This window comes from Piliocolobus tephrosceles, chromosome 10, assembly GCF_002776525.5.
Source record: "Piliocolobus tephrosceles isolate RC106 chromosome 10, ASM277652v3, whole genome shotgun sequence".
Taxonomy (NCBI): Eukaryota; Metazoa; Chordata; class Mammalia; order Primates; family Cercopithecidae; genus Piliocolobus; species Piliocolobus tephrosceles.
Window position 1 is genome coordinate 50,666,786 of NC_045443.1, and position 18,661 is coordinate 50,685,446.

At 45.5% G+C, this 18,661-nt stretch overlaps 1 protein-coding gene across 6 annotated transcripts in view; it reads right to left on the minus strand.

Moving 5' to 3' along the window:
- The window catches only part of LOC111541925 (cyclic AMP-dependent transcription factor ATF-7), a 134,580-nt gene that overhangs the window by 18,560 nt on the left and 97,359 nt on the right, over positions 1-18,661 (minus strand). For all 6 annotated transcript variants that reach the window (XR_002731401.2, XM_023210930.1, XM_031936310.1 and 3 more), the window contains 5 exons: positions 12,861-12,998; positions 9,290-9,447; positions 8,268-8,367; positions 7,608-7,721; positions 6,835-6,987 (listed from right to left, as the gene is read on the minus strand). Coding sequence is in view for 5 of the 6 variants with exons in the window: in XM_023210930.1 (XP_023066698.1) it covers positions 6,835-6,987; positions 7,608-7,721; positions 8,268-8,367; positions 9,290-9,447; positions 12,861-12,998 (663 nt within the window). In the remaining variant the exon portion in view is untranslated. The remainder of the gene's footprint in view (positions 1-6,834; positions 6,988-7,607; positions 7,722-8,267; positions 8,368-9,289; positions 9,448-12,860; positions 12,999-18,661) is intronic.

The following is an 18,661-nucleotide window of genomic DNA, read 5'->3' on the forward strand; positions in this document are numbered from 1 at the left end:
GGCCGGAAACTGATTATTTCTAAGACAGACAGACAAATGAAACTACGGTTACTTTATGTTTCTTAACAATAGGGAATCTTGACTGGCACGGTTGGCTCACACCTGTAATCCCAGCACTTTGGGAGGCCGAGGCAGGCAGATCACCTGAGGTCAGGAATTCAAGACTAGCCTGGCTAACATGGTGAAACCTCATCTCTACTAAAAATACAAAATTAGCCGGGCATGGTGGCGTATGCCTGTAATCCCAGCTACTTGGGAGGCTGAGGCAGGAGAATTGCTTGAGCCCAGGAGGCGGAGGTTGCAGTGAGCTGAGATCATGCCATTGCACTCCAGCCTGGGCAACAAGAGTGAAACTCCATCTCAAAAAACAAAACAAAACAAAAGGGAATCTTATAGGCAGGGAAATCAGAATTGGGGGAGGATATTAGGGGAACTTTTAGAAGACTGTGAAATAAAAAAGTTTGAGAATCACTGATTTGGACAAGTGACATGTAAAAACAATCGCATACTATTACAGGTTTCAGAAATGGAGACAAATGTTCTCATCCATTTCATTACTAATGACATGTGAGTTATTATAGGGAGATATAGATAAGCATATTATTTTTATTTATAATCAGTTATTAATCATCCTCAAGAACAACCCCCCACTTTTGTTTACAAACAAAAAATGTTTAATCACTTTGCAAATTGGTGATACAGGACCGTCTTTTGTTTTTAAAGTTCAGGCTGAAGTCCCTTGTCACTAAAGCACTTTTGGATCATCCCTTTCTGTTAGTTGGGATGCACTTGGAGAAGAAAGGCCAATTTTATAACAGAAGCCAAAAAATTTTTAAAATGTAGAAAGGTCAACCATCTGTAGAAAAAAGTTCACCCTTGAACACAGGCTTGAGCTGCAAAGGTCCACTTAAATGCAGATTTAAAAAAATAAGTTATACCGACCAGCTGGGCACGGTGGCTCATGCCTGTAATCCCAGCACTTTGGGAGGCCGAGGCAGGCAGATCACTTGAGGTCGGGGAGTTCGAGACCAGCCTGACCAACATGGAGAAACCCCATCTCTACTAAAAATACAAAATTAGCCAGGTGTGGTGGCACATGCCTGTTAATCCCAGCTACTCGGGAGGCTGAGGCAGGAGAATTGCCTGAACCTGGGAGGCGGAGGCTGCAGTGAGCCAAGATTGAGCCATTGCACTCCAGCCTGGGTAACAAGAGTGAAACTCCATTTCAAAAAAAAAAAAAGTTATACCAAGTGTGCCTGTTTCTCCGACCCCCCCTTCCAACTTCTTCACCTCTTCTGCCTCTGCCTTCACGGAGACAGCAAGACCAAGCCTTCCTCCTCCTCCTCCTCAAAGCGAAGATGATGAGGATGACGACTTGTATGATACTCCATTTCTGCTTTAATGAATAGTAAATATATTGTCTCTTCCTTATGATTTTCTTAATATTTTCTTTTCTCTAGCATCCTTTATTGTAGGAATACAGTAGATAATACATATACAAAATGTGTGTTAAAACAACTCTTATGTTATTGGGATGGCTTCTGGTCAACAGTAGACTATTAGTATAGTTTTTGGGGAGTCAAAAGTTATACGTGGCCAGATGCGGTGGCTCATGACTGTAATCCCAATACTTTGGGAGGCTGAGGCAGGTGGATCACCTGAGGTCAGGAGTTCGAGACCAGCCTGGCCAACGTGGCAAAACTCCGTCTCTACTAAAAATACAAAAATTAGCCAGGTGTGGTGGCAGGTGCCTGTAATCCCAGCTACTCGGGAGGCTGAGGCAGAAGAATCGCTTGAACCCGGGATGCGGAGGTTGCAGTGAGCTGAGATTGCGCCACTGCGCTCCAGCCTGGGCAACAGAGCAAGACTCCGTTTCAAAAAAAGTAAAAAATAAAAAAGTTATATGTGAGGCCAGGTGCAGTGGCTTATGCCTGTAATCCCAGAACTTTGGGAGGCCGAGGTTGGGAGGATCACTGGAGCCCAGCAGTTTGAGACCAGCCCGGGCAACACAGTGAGATCCATTTCTACAAATAAATAAAATCAGCTGGGCATGGTGATGCATTCCTGTCATTCCAGCTTCTTACGAGGCTGAAGTGGGAGGATCATTTGAGCACAGAAGATTGAGGCTGCAAGTGAGCTATGATTGTCTCATTGCACGCCAGCCTGCGCAACAGAGCAAGAACCCGACTCAAAAACAAAAAAAAGATGCTGGGCATGGTGGTTCACACCTGTAATCCCAGCACTTTGGGAGGCCAAGGCAGGTGGTCACTTGAGGCCATGAGTTCAAGACTAGCCTGGCCAACATGGTGAAATCCCACCTCTATTAAAAATATAAAAATCAGCTGAGAGTGGTTGTGCGCACCTGTAATCCCGGCTACTTGGGAGGCTGAGGCATGGCTTAGACTAGGATGGAGGTTGCAGTGAGCCAAGATCACACCACTGTACTCCAGCCACAGTGACAGGGTGAGACTCTGTCAAAAAAATAAAAAAGAATCTCGTACTCTACTCTAGGCCCTACTGAATTATGTTCTCCATTAATATAGATAATTAAGAAATGATTTTTTTTTTTTTGAGATGGAGACTTGCTGTGTCGCTCAGGCTGGAGTGCAGTGGTACGATCTCGGCTCACTGTAACCTCCACCTCCCAGGTTCAAGCAATTCTCCTGCCTCAGTCTCCTGAGTAGCTGGGACTACAGGCACCTGCCACCATGCCCGGCTCATTTCTTGTATTTTTAGTAGAGACGGGGTTTCACTGTGTCAGCCAGGATGGTCTCGATCTCCTGACCTCGTGATCCACCCGCCTCAGACTCCCAAAGTGCTGGGATTATAGGCGTGAGCCACCTGCCCGGCCAAGAAATAATTTTTTAAAATTCAGACTAATATTATCTCTCCCAAAATAAAAAAATGGAGAGGAAATTTCCAACTCAATTTAATGAACTAGAGGCCTTGGGTCACTGCTTCTCTTGGTATAAGAAATTTACAATAATTCTCCTGAGAATTTCGGCTTCCTCTTTATCTTTAGCTGACTGGAGCATATGTAAAGATTAGTCCTTTATGGCCGGGTACAGTAGCTCATGCCTGTAATCCCAGCACTCTGGGAGGCCAAGGCAGGCAGATAGCCTGAGTTCAAGAGTTTGAGACCAGCCTGGGCGACACGGTGAAACCCCATCTCTACTAAAATACAAAAAATTGGCCAGGCACGGTGGCTCATGCCTGTAATCTCAGCACTTTGGGAGGCCGAGGCGGGTGGATCACCTGATGTCAGGAATTTGAGACCAGCCTGGCCAACATGGTGAAACCCCATCTCTACTGAAAATACAAAAATTAGCAGGGCATGATGGCAGGTGCCTGTAATCCCAGCTACTCGGGAGGCTGAGGCAGGAAAATCACTTGAACCAGGGAGGCGGAGGTTGTGGTGAGCCGAGATCATGCCACTGCACTCCAGCCTGGGCAACAGAGCGAGACTCCATCTTGAAAAAAAAAAAAAGAAAAAATTAGTTCTTTAGGACAGGGGAAAGGAAAGGTTCCTATTCTGTCATAGGCAATTCAGTAAGTCATGCAGGGAATGGAGGTGAAAGACTAGGCCAATAGAAAGAGGGGAAGAATGACAAGGAAAGGAATCAGTGTTGATTAAAAAGGAAACTGGGGCTGAGCATGGTGGCTAGGGCCTATAATCCTGGCACTTTGGTAGGCTGAGGCAGGAGGACTGCTTGAGGAGTATAAGACCAGCCTGGGCAACATGGCGAGACTCCATCTCTTTTAAAATTATTAAAAAAAAAAAAAAAAAAAAAAGAGGAAGCTGGAAATGCTTTACCATGTTCAGGACTGGCTTCAGGTACAGTAGCTCATGACCAGCCTGAGCAACATAATAAGACCCTGTTTCTACTATTATTTATTTATTTATTTATTTATTTATTTATTGAGATGGAGTTTCACTCTTGTTGCCCAGGCTGGAGTGCAGCGGTGTGATCTGGGCTCACTGCCACCTCCACCTCCTGGGTTCAAGTGATTCTCATGCCTCGGCCTCCTGAGTAGCTGGGATTACAGGCATGTGCCACCATGCCTGGCTAATTTTTTTTTGTATTTTTAGTAGAGGCAGGTTTCCCCATGTTGGTCAGGCTGGTTTAGAACTCCTGACTTCAGGTGATCCACCCGCCTTGGCCTCCCAAAGTGCTAGGATTAAAGGTGTGAGCCACCGCGCCTAGCCCGCTACTATTATTTATAATATATATATATATATATATTTTTGAGACGGAGTCTTGCTCTGTAGCCCAGGCTGGAGTGCAGTGGCATGATCTTGGCTCACTGCAGCCTCCACCTCCCAGGCTCAAGCGATTCTTCTGCCTCAGCCTCCTGAGTAGCTGGGATTACAGGTGTGCACCACCAGGCCTGGTTAATTTTTGTATTTTTTTTTAGTAGAGATGGGTTTCACCTTGTTGGTCAGGCTGGTCTCGAATCCTGACCTTGTGATCCGCCCACCTCAGCCTCCCAAAGTGCTGGGATTACAGGCGTAAGCCACCGTGCCTGGCCTATTTATAATAAAAATTTAAAAAACAAACAAATAACACTAAAAAGGAAGCTATGTCATCTCCCCAAGAAAGAAGGCAGCATAACTCAGGCAAGGGGGCTATTGCTTTGCCATCTTCAGGATTGGCTTCAGTGGGGTTACAGGAGGGTAGGCAGGCTTAGCTTCCAACAGAAAAACTCAAATGAAAGCTTTTGTTGTTGGCCAAGCTTTACTGTAGCATATGGCCATGAAATGTTTGGACATGTGGCAGTAACTGATGAAGCAGGTGGTGACATCAGGAAAAGAGGGGCCAGGCAAAGGGTATAATTCTAGAAACCAATCTCAGGTGCTGTCACCTGTCCAGTGCAGATGATATGAAAACTGAGGACTATTCAGTTTCCAAAGAATCTTGTTAAAACTGAGACCTCCTTGAGAAGAGAAATGGGTAACTAAATGGGACGCCCTCTGCCTTTTTTAGGATTTTAGTTTCTCTGTGATAAAAAGGGATTTAATTGGTAATGAGGTGTTTTTTGGTGTGTGTCTCGTTTTTTTTGTTGTTGTTGTTGTCGTTAGTTTGTTTCTTTCCAGACAAAGTCTCACTCTATCGCCCAGGCTGGAGCGTAGTGGTACGATCTCAGCTCACTGCAACCTCCACCTCCCAGGTTCAAGCGATTCTCCTGCCTCAGCCACCTGAGTAGCTGGGACTACAGGCGTGTATCACCATGCCCAGCTAATTTTTTGTATATCTAGTAGAGACGGGGTTTTGCCATGTTGGCCAGGCTGGTCTCGATCTCCTGACCTCAGGAGATCCACCTGCCTCAGCCTCCCAAAGTGCTGGGATTACAGGTGTGAGCCACTTTACCCGGCCTATTTTTTATTGAGGTATCTTAGTACTATAACATCACATTTCATTAATAAATTGTTATGGTTTTTGTTGTAAAATCTTATCAGGTAAGTTACTACTTTTTAAGACTTAATAGATGGGAAAGAGACTAGGGGAGCCTCTTTTGTTTAGTGTGTGGCTTGAAGTAAGGCTGTGTCATATTTTAGAGGATTCTGCAGATACACTAAACCATGACTCACATATGGAAAAAATGGGGCTGGGCATAGTGGCTCACGCCTGGAATCCCAGCACTCTGGGAGGCTGAGGCAGGTGGATCACTTCAGGTCAAGAGTTCGAGATCGGCCTGGCCAACATGGTGAAACTCTGACTCTACTAAAAATACAAAAAATTAGCCGGGCATGGTGGTGGGTGCTTGTAATCCCGGCTACTCAGAGGCTGAGGCAGGAGAATCGCTTGAACCTGGGAGCCAGAGGTTGCAGTGAACTGAGATTGTGCCACTGCACTCCAGCCTAGGCAACAAGAGCAAAACCCTGTCTCAAAAAAAAAAAAAACAAAAAAAAACCAAAAAGTGGCTGGGCGCAGTGGCTCACGCCTGAAATCCCAGCACTTTGGGAGGCCAAGGCGAGCGGATCACGAAGTCAGGAGATCGAGACCATCCTGGCTAACACGGTGAAACTCCGTCTCTACTAAAAATAGAAAAAAGAATTAGCCAGACGTCATGGCGGGCACCTGTAGTCCCTGCTACTCGGGAGGCAGAGGCAGGGGAATGGCGTGAATCTGGGAGGTGGAGCTTGCAGTGAGCTGAGATCGTGCCACTGCACTCCAGCCTGTGCGACAGAGCCAGTCTTCATCTCAAAAAAAAAAAAAAAAAAAGGCGAGGCTGCTGCAGCAACAGTTCTGCATTACTCAGTCTATTTGTATGAAAGTCTAACACAAGGGTGAATAAAGAACGGTGTGTGTTTGCTATTAAATGATGGTCTCAGTCAAAATAAAAATAAATAAATAATAAAAAGAATGGTACGTTTTGTTGTAGTCAAACTGCCATCAAGAACCAAAGTAGGCCGGGCGCAGTGGCTCAAGCCTGTAATCCCAGCACTTTGGGAGGCCGAGACGGGCGGATCACGAGGTCAGGAGTTCCAGACCATCCTGGCTAACACGGTGAAACCCCATCTCTACTAAAAATACAAAAAAAAAACTAGCCGGGTGAGGTGGCGGGCGCCTGCAGTCCCAGCTACTCCGGAGGCTGAGGCAGGAGAATGGCGTAAACCGGGAGGCGGAGCTTGCAGTGACTTGAGATCCTGCCACTGCACTCCAGCCTGGGCGACAGAGCGAGACGCCGTCTCAAAAAAAAAAGAACCAAAGTAAGCAGGAAGAAACCCAGAAAGCTGAAGTCCATTCTTCTCTAATCTTCTGCTCCCTGAAAAATAGATATGACATAAAGATATGTCATAAAGATATGACATAAAGAGTAAGAGACACTGACCTGTGGTTGGGCAGGGGATGGGGCATCAGGGTGCTGGATGAGGATCTGGCTCTGCTCTGGGCGGGCTGTCACCATGGTGCTGGCAGTACCCACCACCATTCCACAACCACCATTGATTGAGGAGACTTGGTGAGTTAGGGTGGCTTTCAGTCTCTGTGGGCAAAGATAAGAAAAAGCGCTTGTTAAGGATGAGATTCTACCAAGGATGAGAAGAGTGGCCTTAGATTTTATTACTGACCTTATAGATAGCTAAAATTTCCACTCTAGTTCTCTCTTAACAGAGGAATTAAAAGAAAATGACAGGCAGAGAAAATGTGCACCTGGATCCCTAACATGCCTACTCTGTTCCCTGGCTATCATCCTGGGCACAGTTGGGGGCTAGGGGTTGTTAAAACAATAGTGTCCAGATGAAAGCTCTCCTCTGGAGCCTGGCCAAATGCTGGTTACGCAGCTATTCACCTCTTGGCCAGCTCCCCTGCCCACTCACCCACCCTCCATCTGTCACCCCTAAAACTAAAACGGCAAGTGTTCCATTCCAAACAGTCTGTGCTGCCTCTTTTCACTGCCATGGTCTATGTATCAGGCTCTAAAGGTGAGGAGAGGAGATGGGAGCTATGAATCAGAGTCTTTTCTTTTCCAGACCCCACAGCAGGGAGTCCTTAGCTTTGCAAGTCCCAGAAGGTTCCTCTGCTTGGCTCACTTGAAAGACCTAGGCTGATATCACCCACTTCTTTCAGAAAGGCCAACATTGCCCCAGGCTGAGATGTACTCACCATCTTGGCTTCTGATGGTATAGGGTGGCCAGAGGGAGAAATGGAGCCACTGCTGTTAACTGGTGGGCCAGGGATACCAGGAATGTTGGGCACCACGGACACAGGTCTGGCCAGCTGGATCGAGAGAAAGGGAAAAAAAAAAAAAAACAGAAGGGAACATAATACTATTGGTGGGGCAACAGTTTCCCTAAAATGAAGTGCTTTTGAGATTGGCACATCAGGGCCTGTTGTGTGCAATGTGCCCATAGGGCATGCAGGGACAGCCTGGGAAATACTTTCTCCATGGAGCACCACAGAGTAGGGAATTTAATCCTTCAGTGTTGGGACAATTTCTGTGGGAAGGGTTGGGGCTGTTATCTTGAGGAAAATGTTGGGCAATTTGGGAGGTGCTACGTGCCAAGTGAAAGCAACTAATCAGTGGGCTGGCAAGATCAATTCCTAGACTAGGAGCCAATTGTCCAGATGAGTCTTTATCTAGTGTTCCATAGTGCTGGATTGGCAGAGGTTAGTGAAGAGTTTAGGCATGCTGCCATGCTCAACTAATATAGATCAGAGCCCACATTTCCCTGGGGCTCATGTGTGTTTTATGACCATTCAGGTGGAAGGGAAGGATTACCATGTTGGTAGGGTTGGGTTGGCTGCCCCAACTACAGAGCTCACCGATATAACAGACGGCATCTGTACTGGAGGCCCTGGCAGCACAGGCATAGTCTGTCCATTAGCAAGATGCATGACAAGAGGGAGGGAGCCAGTGGGAGACCTAGAGGAGACATGAAGTGAAATGCTCAAACACAGACCTTTTGTCCATGGATCTACCTCCTATAATTACAGAAGACTTTCCAGTCTTCTCTAGTTAGCGAAGGTATAAGGCAGCATGGTAAAAATCTTGACACCCTCATGTGGGAAGGCAGGGAATCCTATTCAACTTACCTTACAGATGGAGAAAACTGGCAACATCTTTATACTTTGCAAATTAAGCAAACTCAAATAGTAGAAAGCTAATCCTATTAAAGGGTTTAGAACAATTAAACATCCCTACCACTGGCTAGCCTTGGGAAAGGGGGAGTTGGATCAAAGTCGTCATTTTGCAAAACTGAATTAGGTCACATGATGGCCAAATCTGAATGTTTCTCTTGTTCCTTTCCATGACTTGCTCTACCCTGCCTCAAAAAGAAGCTGTCTCTTTTTATTTTTCCTAGTGGGTCCAGAGAACAATAAGCTCTAAGAATCTGAATCCTGACAACAGCCTCTTAACCATGGGTACCGTGCCAGGAGTGAAAACAAACAGACAAATAAAATTAGAGATGGCAAAGACCAAGAACCCTAACTGGAACTGAGGAGACTTAATAGGTTTCAGTGTTTCATTCAGCAGTACCCCAACAGACTTCTATAGGGTGTGGTTTCCACATCATAATGAACTTCTAATGTTTTAAGAGCTCCTCTTTTAAGATTAAAGAAGTATTACCCTTAAATTAAGAAAGTATTACCCCCAAATACATATTTTACTTGTCTATTAAAAAGGTAAAGAAGATTCTGTTTATGGGGGAAAATTTTATTTTGAGAGATAATCTCAGTGACTTATTTTCCTTGAGTACTGAAAAACTGTCTCAGTTTTATCAAATAGTTTCATGTAATGGAAAGAAATGCAGCCTTCACTATTTCTCCCTGCTCTCTGTACTTACCCCATTTGCCTGTTGGATGGTGGAGCCTGTGTGATGACAGAGGTTGGGGAGGGAAGGGTTGGATGAAGTGGATCATAGCCCAAGTGGAGAGGCAGGGAGCCAGGACGTACAATGGTGGGTGTGGGGGTAGAGATCAGAACAGGCTTTGGGGCAACCTCCTGGGGAGAAGAAACCAACAGATCACAAAATGCTTTAAGGTGTGCTTATAGGGAAATATATAGATGGTAACATCTAGTACAAATTTATTGGAAAGAGCATTAGAGCCACTCATTAAATCATGACCTGATTCCATCAGGATCAGGGACCCATAACTCACTCATCCATTCAGGAGGAATGGTGTATTAAGATCTCTTGGCCATCTCCCCCTTCAGAGACAATGGCTACATAAATAAGATGACAGCTGGAATATCACTTGAAATCTTTGAAGCAGCACTGTAGTACCATATAAATTCTAGAGACTGTTACAATTTTTCACAATCTAGATACTCTCATTCCAAACTCGATGCCAAGTGTCCTCTGAACTTCAATGGGAAAAGGCAGGTATACTGGTGACAAGGCAAGCCAATATCTCCAATATACCTCTTAAAAAAGGGCTATAGAAGTTTGGATAATGATCATACTGTAATAAAACAAACTGCTCTCATTGTTAACTTCTTTAACTTTTTTTTTTTTTTTTTTTAGATAAGAGTCTCGCTCTGTCGCCCAGGCTGGAGTGCAGTGGCACGATCTTGGCTCACTGCAACCTCTGCTTCCCTGGTTCAAGTGATTCTCCTGCCTCAGCCTCCCGAGTAGCTGGGATTATAAGCACCCACCACTACGCCCAGCTAATTTTTGTAGTTTCAGTAGAGATGGGGTTTCGCCATCTTGGCCAGGCTGGTCTTGAACTCCTGGCCTCGTGATCCTCCTGCCTCGGCCTACCAAAGTGTTGGGATTACAGGCGTGAGCCACCGCGCCCGGCCTCACTGTTAATTTCTTAAGATCTCAGACTGCCAGTGGTCATAATGGCCTTGAGAGCATCTCCAGACAGTCTCTAGGACTTTGTTGCTGATGAAAAAGGGAGGAGAGAGGTGGAGGTGGTTGCAGTGAGCTGAGATGGTGCCATTGCACTCCAGCCTGGCGACAGAGAGAGACTCCGTCTCAAAAAAAAAAAATAAAATAAAAAGAAAAGGGGAGGATATGGGATGGTTGTAATGTTTATGAGAAGACAGATTTGTGAAGTTATCAAGCCAAATTTGGAGGGAAGTAACACGAGGTACAGACGCTCTATCCATAGTGGATGTTAAAATTAATAACCACTAGCAGAGCAGTAGAGATTGAAAGGAGGAGGAAGCATGAGGGGGTTTCTGAGGTTCTAATAAAATATTTTTGATCTAGGTGCTGGTTATACAGGCTATTGACTTCGTGAAAATTCAGTAAGTTATATAATTACAATTTATATACTTTTCTGTACATGTACTATATTTCAATAAATGTATTAGAAATAGTACTTCATGAAAGTACTTCCTTTAAAAAGAATAGTAGGACTCCTAGTAGATACTTTCTTTAAATCACTTCCCTCTAGGATTACAGTTTTTTCTAAACTGTTTGATGTCCAATTTATGACTTATGTGAATTTTTCTTTTTTTTTTTTTGAGACGGAGTCTCACTCTGCCACCCAGGCTGGAGTGCAGTGGCCGGATCTCAGCTCACTGCAAGCTCCGCCTCCCAGGTTCACGCCATTCTCCTGCCTCAGCCTCCCGAGTAGCTGGGACTACAGGCGCCTGCCACCTCGCCCGGCTAGTTTTTTGTATTTTTTAGTAGAGACAGGGTTTCACTGTGTTAGCCAGGATGGTCTTGATCTCCTGACCTCGTGATTCGCCCGTCTCGGCCTCCCAAAGTGCTGGGATTACAGGCTTGAGCCACTGTGCCCGGCCTATGTGAATTTTTCTTTCTCACTTATTAATTGAAGTATAACATACAGTGATGTGCATTAAAGTCATAACAACAAAATGACTTTTAGGCTGGGTGCGGTGCTCACATCTGTAATCCCAGCACTTTGGGAGGCTGAAGCAAGAGAACTGCTTGAGCCTGGGAGGCAGACATTGCAGTGAGCTGAGATTGCACCACTGCATTCCAGCCTGGGCATTAGAGCGAGACTATGTCTCAAAAGAAAAAAAAAAACAAGATGACTTATTACAGATGTAAAATCAGGATACAGACCATTTCCAGCACCCCATAAAGTTCTATGTCCCTTTCCGATCCACACCATTTCTTCACAGGAGGTAAACTCTATCCTGAGTTCTATCATCGTCAAACAGTTTTGCCTCTTCTTGAATTACACAGTATGTACTTTTGTGTATGACTTTTTTGTTGTTGTTGGATATGTTTGTGGGATTCACTCACATTGCTGTGTAATTATCAGTTTACAGTTTACTTTTTTTTTTTTTTTTGAGACAGACTCTCGCTCTGTCACTCAGGCTGGAGTGCACTGGTGCAATCTTGGCTCACTGAAACCTCAGCCTCCTGGGTTCAAGCAATTCTCCTATCTCAGCCTCCCGAGTAGCTCGGATTACAGGCACGCGCCACCACACCTAGCTAATATTTGTATTTTTGGTAAAGACGGGGTTTCACCATGTTAGCCAGGCTGGTCTCGAACTCCTGGCCTCAAATGATTCCACCGCCTCAGCCTCCCAAAGTGCTGGGATTACAGGCATGAGCCACCGTGCCCAGCTGATTTTTGGCTATTAAGAATACAACTGCTGGCTGGGACGCGGTAGCTCACTCCTATAACCCCAGCACTTTGGGAGGCCGAGGTGGGCAGATCACCTAAGGTCAGGAGTTTAAGACAAACGTGGTGAAACCCCATCTCTACTAAAAGTACAAAATTAGCTGGGTGTGGTGGCATGCACCTGTAGTCTCAGCTACTTGGGAGGCTAAGGCAGGGGAATCGCTCAAACCCAGGAGGCAGAGGTTGCAGTGAGCCAAGATCAGGCCATTGCACTCCAACCTGGGCGACAGAGCAAGACTCTGTCTCAAAAAAATAAAAATAAAATAAAATAAATAAAATAAATAAAAAAGAATACAATTGTTAGGAACATTCTAACATACTTCTTTTGGTAGGCATATGCACTAATTTCTCTTCTATATAGACTTATAAATGGAATTGCTGGGAAAGAGAATACGTATAATTTATAGAAATCTTCTAAATAACATTCCTTTAAATACAATCAGTCCTCCTATAACACATACTTTTTTTTTTCTTGAGACAGTCTCACTCTGTTGCCCAGGCTGGGGTGCAGTGGAGCAATCACAGCTCACTGTAGCCTCGACTTCCAGGGCTTAAGTGATCCTCCCACCTCATCCTCTCGAGTAGCTGGAACTACAGGAATGCTCCACCACGCCCAGGTAATTTATGGATTTTAAGTGGAGATGGGGTTTCTTTATCCATGTTGCCCTGGCTGGTCTTGAATTTCTGAGCTCAAGTGATTCTACCATCTTGGTCTCCTGAGTAGTTAGGACACACTATTTATATAATTAATGAATCAAAGCTTTATCAATTTACATTTGAGATGACCCTTGGTAGAGAATTTACCTTCTCCTTCAGTGGTGGGGAACAGGGACTAGAGGAAGGGCTATCAGGTGGGGATGAGTCTACCTCCACGGGCTCTTCTTCTTTGATTTTGATGTCTGGTGTGGAAGGTAGAGACATGTCAAGGGGCCCAGCAGCAGCCTGTTGTGAAAGAAAAATGAACAGAGTTTAACCCTATGATTACTTTCAGGTTGAATCTGTATCTTCCCATTTCCAAGATAAGGGAATATGCTTCTAAGAAGTTCAGCTCTTGTTCAAAGCACTGAACTGCATGTCAAAGAAATGTGGGCCCTTTATGTTTGTTTTGTTTTGTTTTTTGAGGCGTTGTTTCCATCTTTTTTTTTTTTTTTGAGATGGAGTTTCGCTCTTGTTGTCCAGGCTGGAGTGCAATGGCACGATCTCAGCTCACCACAACCTCCGCCTCCTGGGTTCAAGCGATTCTCCTGCCTCAGCCTCCCCAGCAGCTGGGATTACAGCCACACGCCACCACGCCTGGCTAGTTTTGTATTTTTAGTAGAGGCGGGGTTTTTCCATGATGGTCAGGCTGGTCTCGAACTCCCAACCTCAGGTGATCCGCCTGCCTCGGCCTCCCAAAGTGCTGGGATTACAGGCGTGAGCCGCCATGCCTGGCCTGTAGTTTCGATCTTGTTGCCCAGGCTAGAGTGCAATGGCATGATCTTAGCTCACTGCAACCTCCACCTCCCGAGTTCAAGCGATTCTCCCACCTCAGCCTCCCGAGTAGCTGGGATTACAGGCGTAAGCTACCACGCCTGGCCAAGAAATGTGGGCCCCTTATATTTTATGTACAATTCTGGCCAAATCATTTTGTTGGTAATTCTCAGGGCTTCTGTTTCCCCAACTATAAGATGAAGATAATACCTACTTCACCAATGGTAAGCAAATATTTATAAAGACCTGAAAAAAAAGATGTCATTTAAATCCATGCAAATATTATAATATTTTTCAGGAAATCAAAATGATTCCTGAATCTGCTGGCCACTGGAGAGCTGTGAACACTTTCTCTGCCAACAACGATGACTAGATTACCCAATTACCAAAGGCAAAGACAGACAAACTGGCTATTCAAGTACTGCAAATCAGATAGGAAAGGTATTTTCTGGGGAACTCACCATGCTTGATGGTGATCTCATCCCAAAATCTGCTACTGGATGTATCAGGTAGATAAGGGTTTTGGGGTAACAAAGAAAAGAAAGGCTGATCATCTGAATGGTGAAATAAATGAGTCTTAGGAGCAAGACTGGAGAAAACCAGAAAGGAAAGAGAGCACTTTCCTGGCAGTGATGCAATCACCTTACAGAACTGTGGAGCTGTAAATGGCCTTGTAGGGAACAATAAACCATCTGAGATAATGGCCTTGACACTGTACCAAGACAGGAGTGTTGGCACTGCAGTTGTTTCATAACAAAGTGGATCCTTTGTTCTATCTATCCCATATCCCAGGCTTCTTGGTGAAGCAACTGCTTGTTTCAAGATCTTCCCTTGCTACCTTAATCCTCAGAAACCTTCTTGATAGCTAGCTGAGTAAATTAAAGATAATGTGGTATCTACTACATTAGAGAAGGTAGTAGTGGTTCTTTTTCCCCAATCTGAGGAGGGTGAGTAACAGCAAAGGTGGCTTCATTTCTGCCTCATTTTTTCTACATTGTTAAGATGTCAGGTCCAATTTAGCTAATTCTGAGATCTCTTAAGTCAGAGATTAGTGGGAAGGAGAAGGCTCTAAGTAAATACGATAGATTTGAAATCCTCTAGGGCATCTCCTAGCAAAGCTGTGGTTCAGGAAGGTTCTGCTTCTGGAGACTCTTCCACTAAGCCTGTACTTCTCATTAAGGGGAAGTAAAGACCACTCCTGTACAGGCAGGAGGAAACACCAAGGAATGCCCAGTGAGGAAAGGGCTGACTAACTATGAACTAGTCTCCCAGAAGTGTCAACTGAGCTAAAATGGCAATGAAAAAGACTTGAAGCTTTTTATGGGATGCTAATTTTCTTGAATTTGCCTATAATAAATTGGGTATAAAATCCCTCATAGGCCAAGCATGGTGGCTCATGCCTGTAATCTCAACACTTTGGGAGGTCAAGGTGGGAGGATCACCTGAGGCCAGAAATTCTAGACTAGCCTGGGCAACATAGCAAAACCCTCTTGACAGGTGTGGTGGCTCACGCCTGTAATCTCAGCACTTTGGGAATTCGAGGTGGGAGGATAGCTTGAGCCCAGGAGTTTGAGACCAGCCTGGGCAACATAGTGAGACCCTGTTTCTATGAAAATAAATTATTCAGGCATGCTGGTATGTGCCTGTAGTCCCACCTACTTGGGAGGCTGAGGTGGGAGAACTGCTTAAGCTCAAGAGGTGGAGGCTGCAGTAAGCCATGATTCTACCACTGCACTCTAGCCTAGGAGACGGAGCAAGATCCTGTCAATGAATGAATGAAAAAGAATGATGAGAAGACTGTGGCTACTTCTGCCATTTGAAAGTAGAACTACAAGACCAGGTATGGTGGCTCACGCTTGTGATCTCAGCACCTTGGGAAGCTGAGACTGGTGGATCTCTTGAGCCCTGGAGTTCAAGACCAGTGTGGGAAACAACGCAAAACCTTGTCTCTAAAAATAAATACAAAAATTAGCTGGGTGTGGCGGTGCCTGTAGTCTGTTACTCCAGGGACTGAGGTGGGAGGATCACTGGAGCCTGGGAGTTTGAGGTTGCAAGCACCACTGCACTCTAACCTGGGCAACAGAGTGAGGCTCTGTCTCAAAAAAAAAATAAAAATAAAAATAAAAAAGAGGCCAAGTGCAGTGGCTCATGCTTGTAATCCCAGCACTTTGGGAGGCTGAGGTGGGTGGACCATGAGGTCAAGAGTTCAAGACCAGCCAGGCCAACATGGTGAAACCCTGTCTCTACTAAAAATACAAAAATTAGCCAGGTATGGTGGCACGGACCTGTAGTCCCAGCTACTCGGGAGGCTGAGGCAGGATAATCACTTGAACTCAGGAGGCAGAGGTTGCAGTGAGCCATCACGATCGCGACACTGCACTCCACCTAGATGACAGAGGGAGACTCCATCTCAAAAAGAAGAAAAAAAGAAAGAAAAAGTAGAACTACAAATATATGCTACTGAATTTCCCCGCTGTATTAATTTATTTAAAGACACGGTCTGGGCCAGGCGCGGTGGCTCATGCCTGTAATCCCAGCACTTTAGGAGGCTGAGGTGGACAGATTGCTTGAGCTCAGGAGTTGGAGACCAGCCTGGGCAACATGGCAAAACCCCGACTCTACTAAAAATACAAAAAAATTAGCCAGGCGTAGTGGCATGCATCTGTAATCCCAGGTACTCGGGAGGCTGAGGCAGGAGAATCGCTTGAACCTGTGAGGTGGAAGTTGCAGAGCCGAGATTGCGCCACTGCACTCCAGCTGGGGTAACAGAGGGAGACCCTGTTTCAAAAAATAAAAAAATAAAAAAAATAAAATAATAAAATAAAATAAAATAAAGACAGGGTGTTGTTCCACTGCCCAGGCTGAAGTGCAGTGGTTCAATCATGGCTAACTGCAGCCTTGACCTCCTAGGCTCAGCCTCCCAAGTAGCCGGGATCATAGGCGTGTGCTACCACACTCAGCTGGTTTTTAAATTTTTGTAGAGATAAGTCTCACCACGCTGCCCAAGGCTGATGTCGAACTCCTGAGTTCCAGCAATCCTCCCGTTGTGGCCTCCCTAAGCACTGGGATCACAGGTATGAACCACCATGCCTTGTGCAGCCCACTTTCTGTTAGTTTGAGGGAGACAGCATTAAAAGAAACTCATAGAAATCTATGGAACTTGGAAATAACTCCAGTGATAAAGACACTATCTTGCTTTCTTACCACTTAAACTGGATGGAAAAGTCATATATAACTATCTAGATTTACCTGTTATGCCCTCTTAGAAGGAAAGAGCTCCCAGGGAACTTCTTCTTAAATATAGGGAAAAATAGAAGCAGTTCCAGCTATTCTATATTCTGATAGGATCCCATGACTCACTATACCATGCAATTGTGAGGTTAATGTGTTTATATATATGTTTTGGGATAGAGATATTGGAATCTTTTATGATTCCAGAAAATCAGGAACACAGACTTGATTTTAAAAATAGTGATCGCCAGGAGCGGTGGCTCACACCTGTAATTCCAACACTTTGGGAGGCCGAGGCGGGCGGATCACGAGGTCAGGAGATTGAGACCATCCTGGCTAACACAGTGAAACCCCGTCTCTACTGAAAATACAAAAAATTAGCTGGGCGTGGTGGCGGGCGCCTGTAGTCCCAGCTACTTGGGAGTCTGAGGCAGGAGAATGGTGTGAACCCAGGAGGCAGAGCTTGCAGTAAGCCGAGATCGCACCACTGCACTCCAGCCTGGGCGACAGAGCGAGACTCCGTTTCAAAAAAAAAAAAAATAGTGACCAATAACCTAGAATTCTAATTCTAAAGTAAAATTTGATCTTTGCATTTTTCTTTTTCCCCCAAGCCCCTTATTCCATGGGAACTATCTCCCTTTAACTCTGCTTCTTCGAGTATTTCCTCTGGTCTTCCAAACTAAGGGATTCTCTAGGGATCTGGACTATATAAAGGCTAAAATCAGAGAATCATAGTGCCTCAGGATTTTTTTTTTTTTTTTTTTTTGAGACGGAGTCTCGCTTTGTCGCCCAGGCTGGAGTGCAGTAGTGGCTGGATCTCAGCTCACTGCAAGCTCCGCCTCCCAGCTTCATGCCATTCTCCTGCCTCAGCCTCCCGAGTAGCTGGGACTACAGGCGCCTGCCACCTCGCCCGACTAGTTTTTTGTATTTTTTAGTAGAGACGGGGGTTTCACCATGTTAGCCAGGATGGTCTCGATCTCCTGACCTCGTGATCCGCCTGTCTCGGCCTCCCAAAGTGCTGGGATTACAGGCTTGAGCCACCGCGCCCAGCCGTGCCTCAGGATTAGAAGGGATTCCGGCATTTTAATCCCCTCTACAATACCTCTACTAAGTGGCCTACATATAATTGAACATGTTTTGTGAGAGCTTCCACCCAGTGGTCCTACTTCTACCTTTGGGCCACATGGAATAAATGTAATCCCTCTTTTAATGAATACTCTTGAAGACTGCAATTTGTTCACACTAAATCTCTTTTCCAACCAAAATTTCCTCAATTTCTTTCTTTCTTTCTTTTTTTTGAGACAAAGTCTCACTCTGTTGCCCAGGCTGGAGTGCAGTGGCACGATCTCAACTCACTGCAACCTCCGCCTCCCAGGTTCAAGTGATTCTCTTGTCTCAGCCCCCTGAGTAGCTGTGATTACAGGCGTGTGCCACCATGCCTGGCTAAATTTTGTATTTTTAGTAGAGACGGGGTTTCACCATGTTGGTCAGGCTGGTCTCGAACTCCTGACCTTGTGATCCGCTTGCCTTGGCCTCCCAAAGTGCTGGGATTACAGCCATGAGCCACTGCGCCTGGCCCTTTTTTTTTTTTTTTTTTTTTAAGAGATAGGGTCTCCGGGCCAGGCGCAGTGGATCACACCTGTAATCCCAGCCCTTAGGGAGGCCAAGGTGGGCAGATCATGAGGTCAGGAGATCGAGACCATCCTGGCTAACACGGTGAAACCCCGTCTCTACTAAAAATACAAAAAAATTATCCGGGTGTGGTGGTGGGTTCCTATAGTCCCAGCTACTCGAGAGGGTGAGGCAGGAGAATGGCGTGAACCTGGGAGGTGGAGCTTGCAGTGAGCTGAGATCGCGCCACTGCACTCCAGCCTGGGCGACAGAGCAAGACTCTGTCTCAAAAA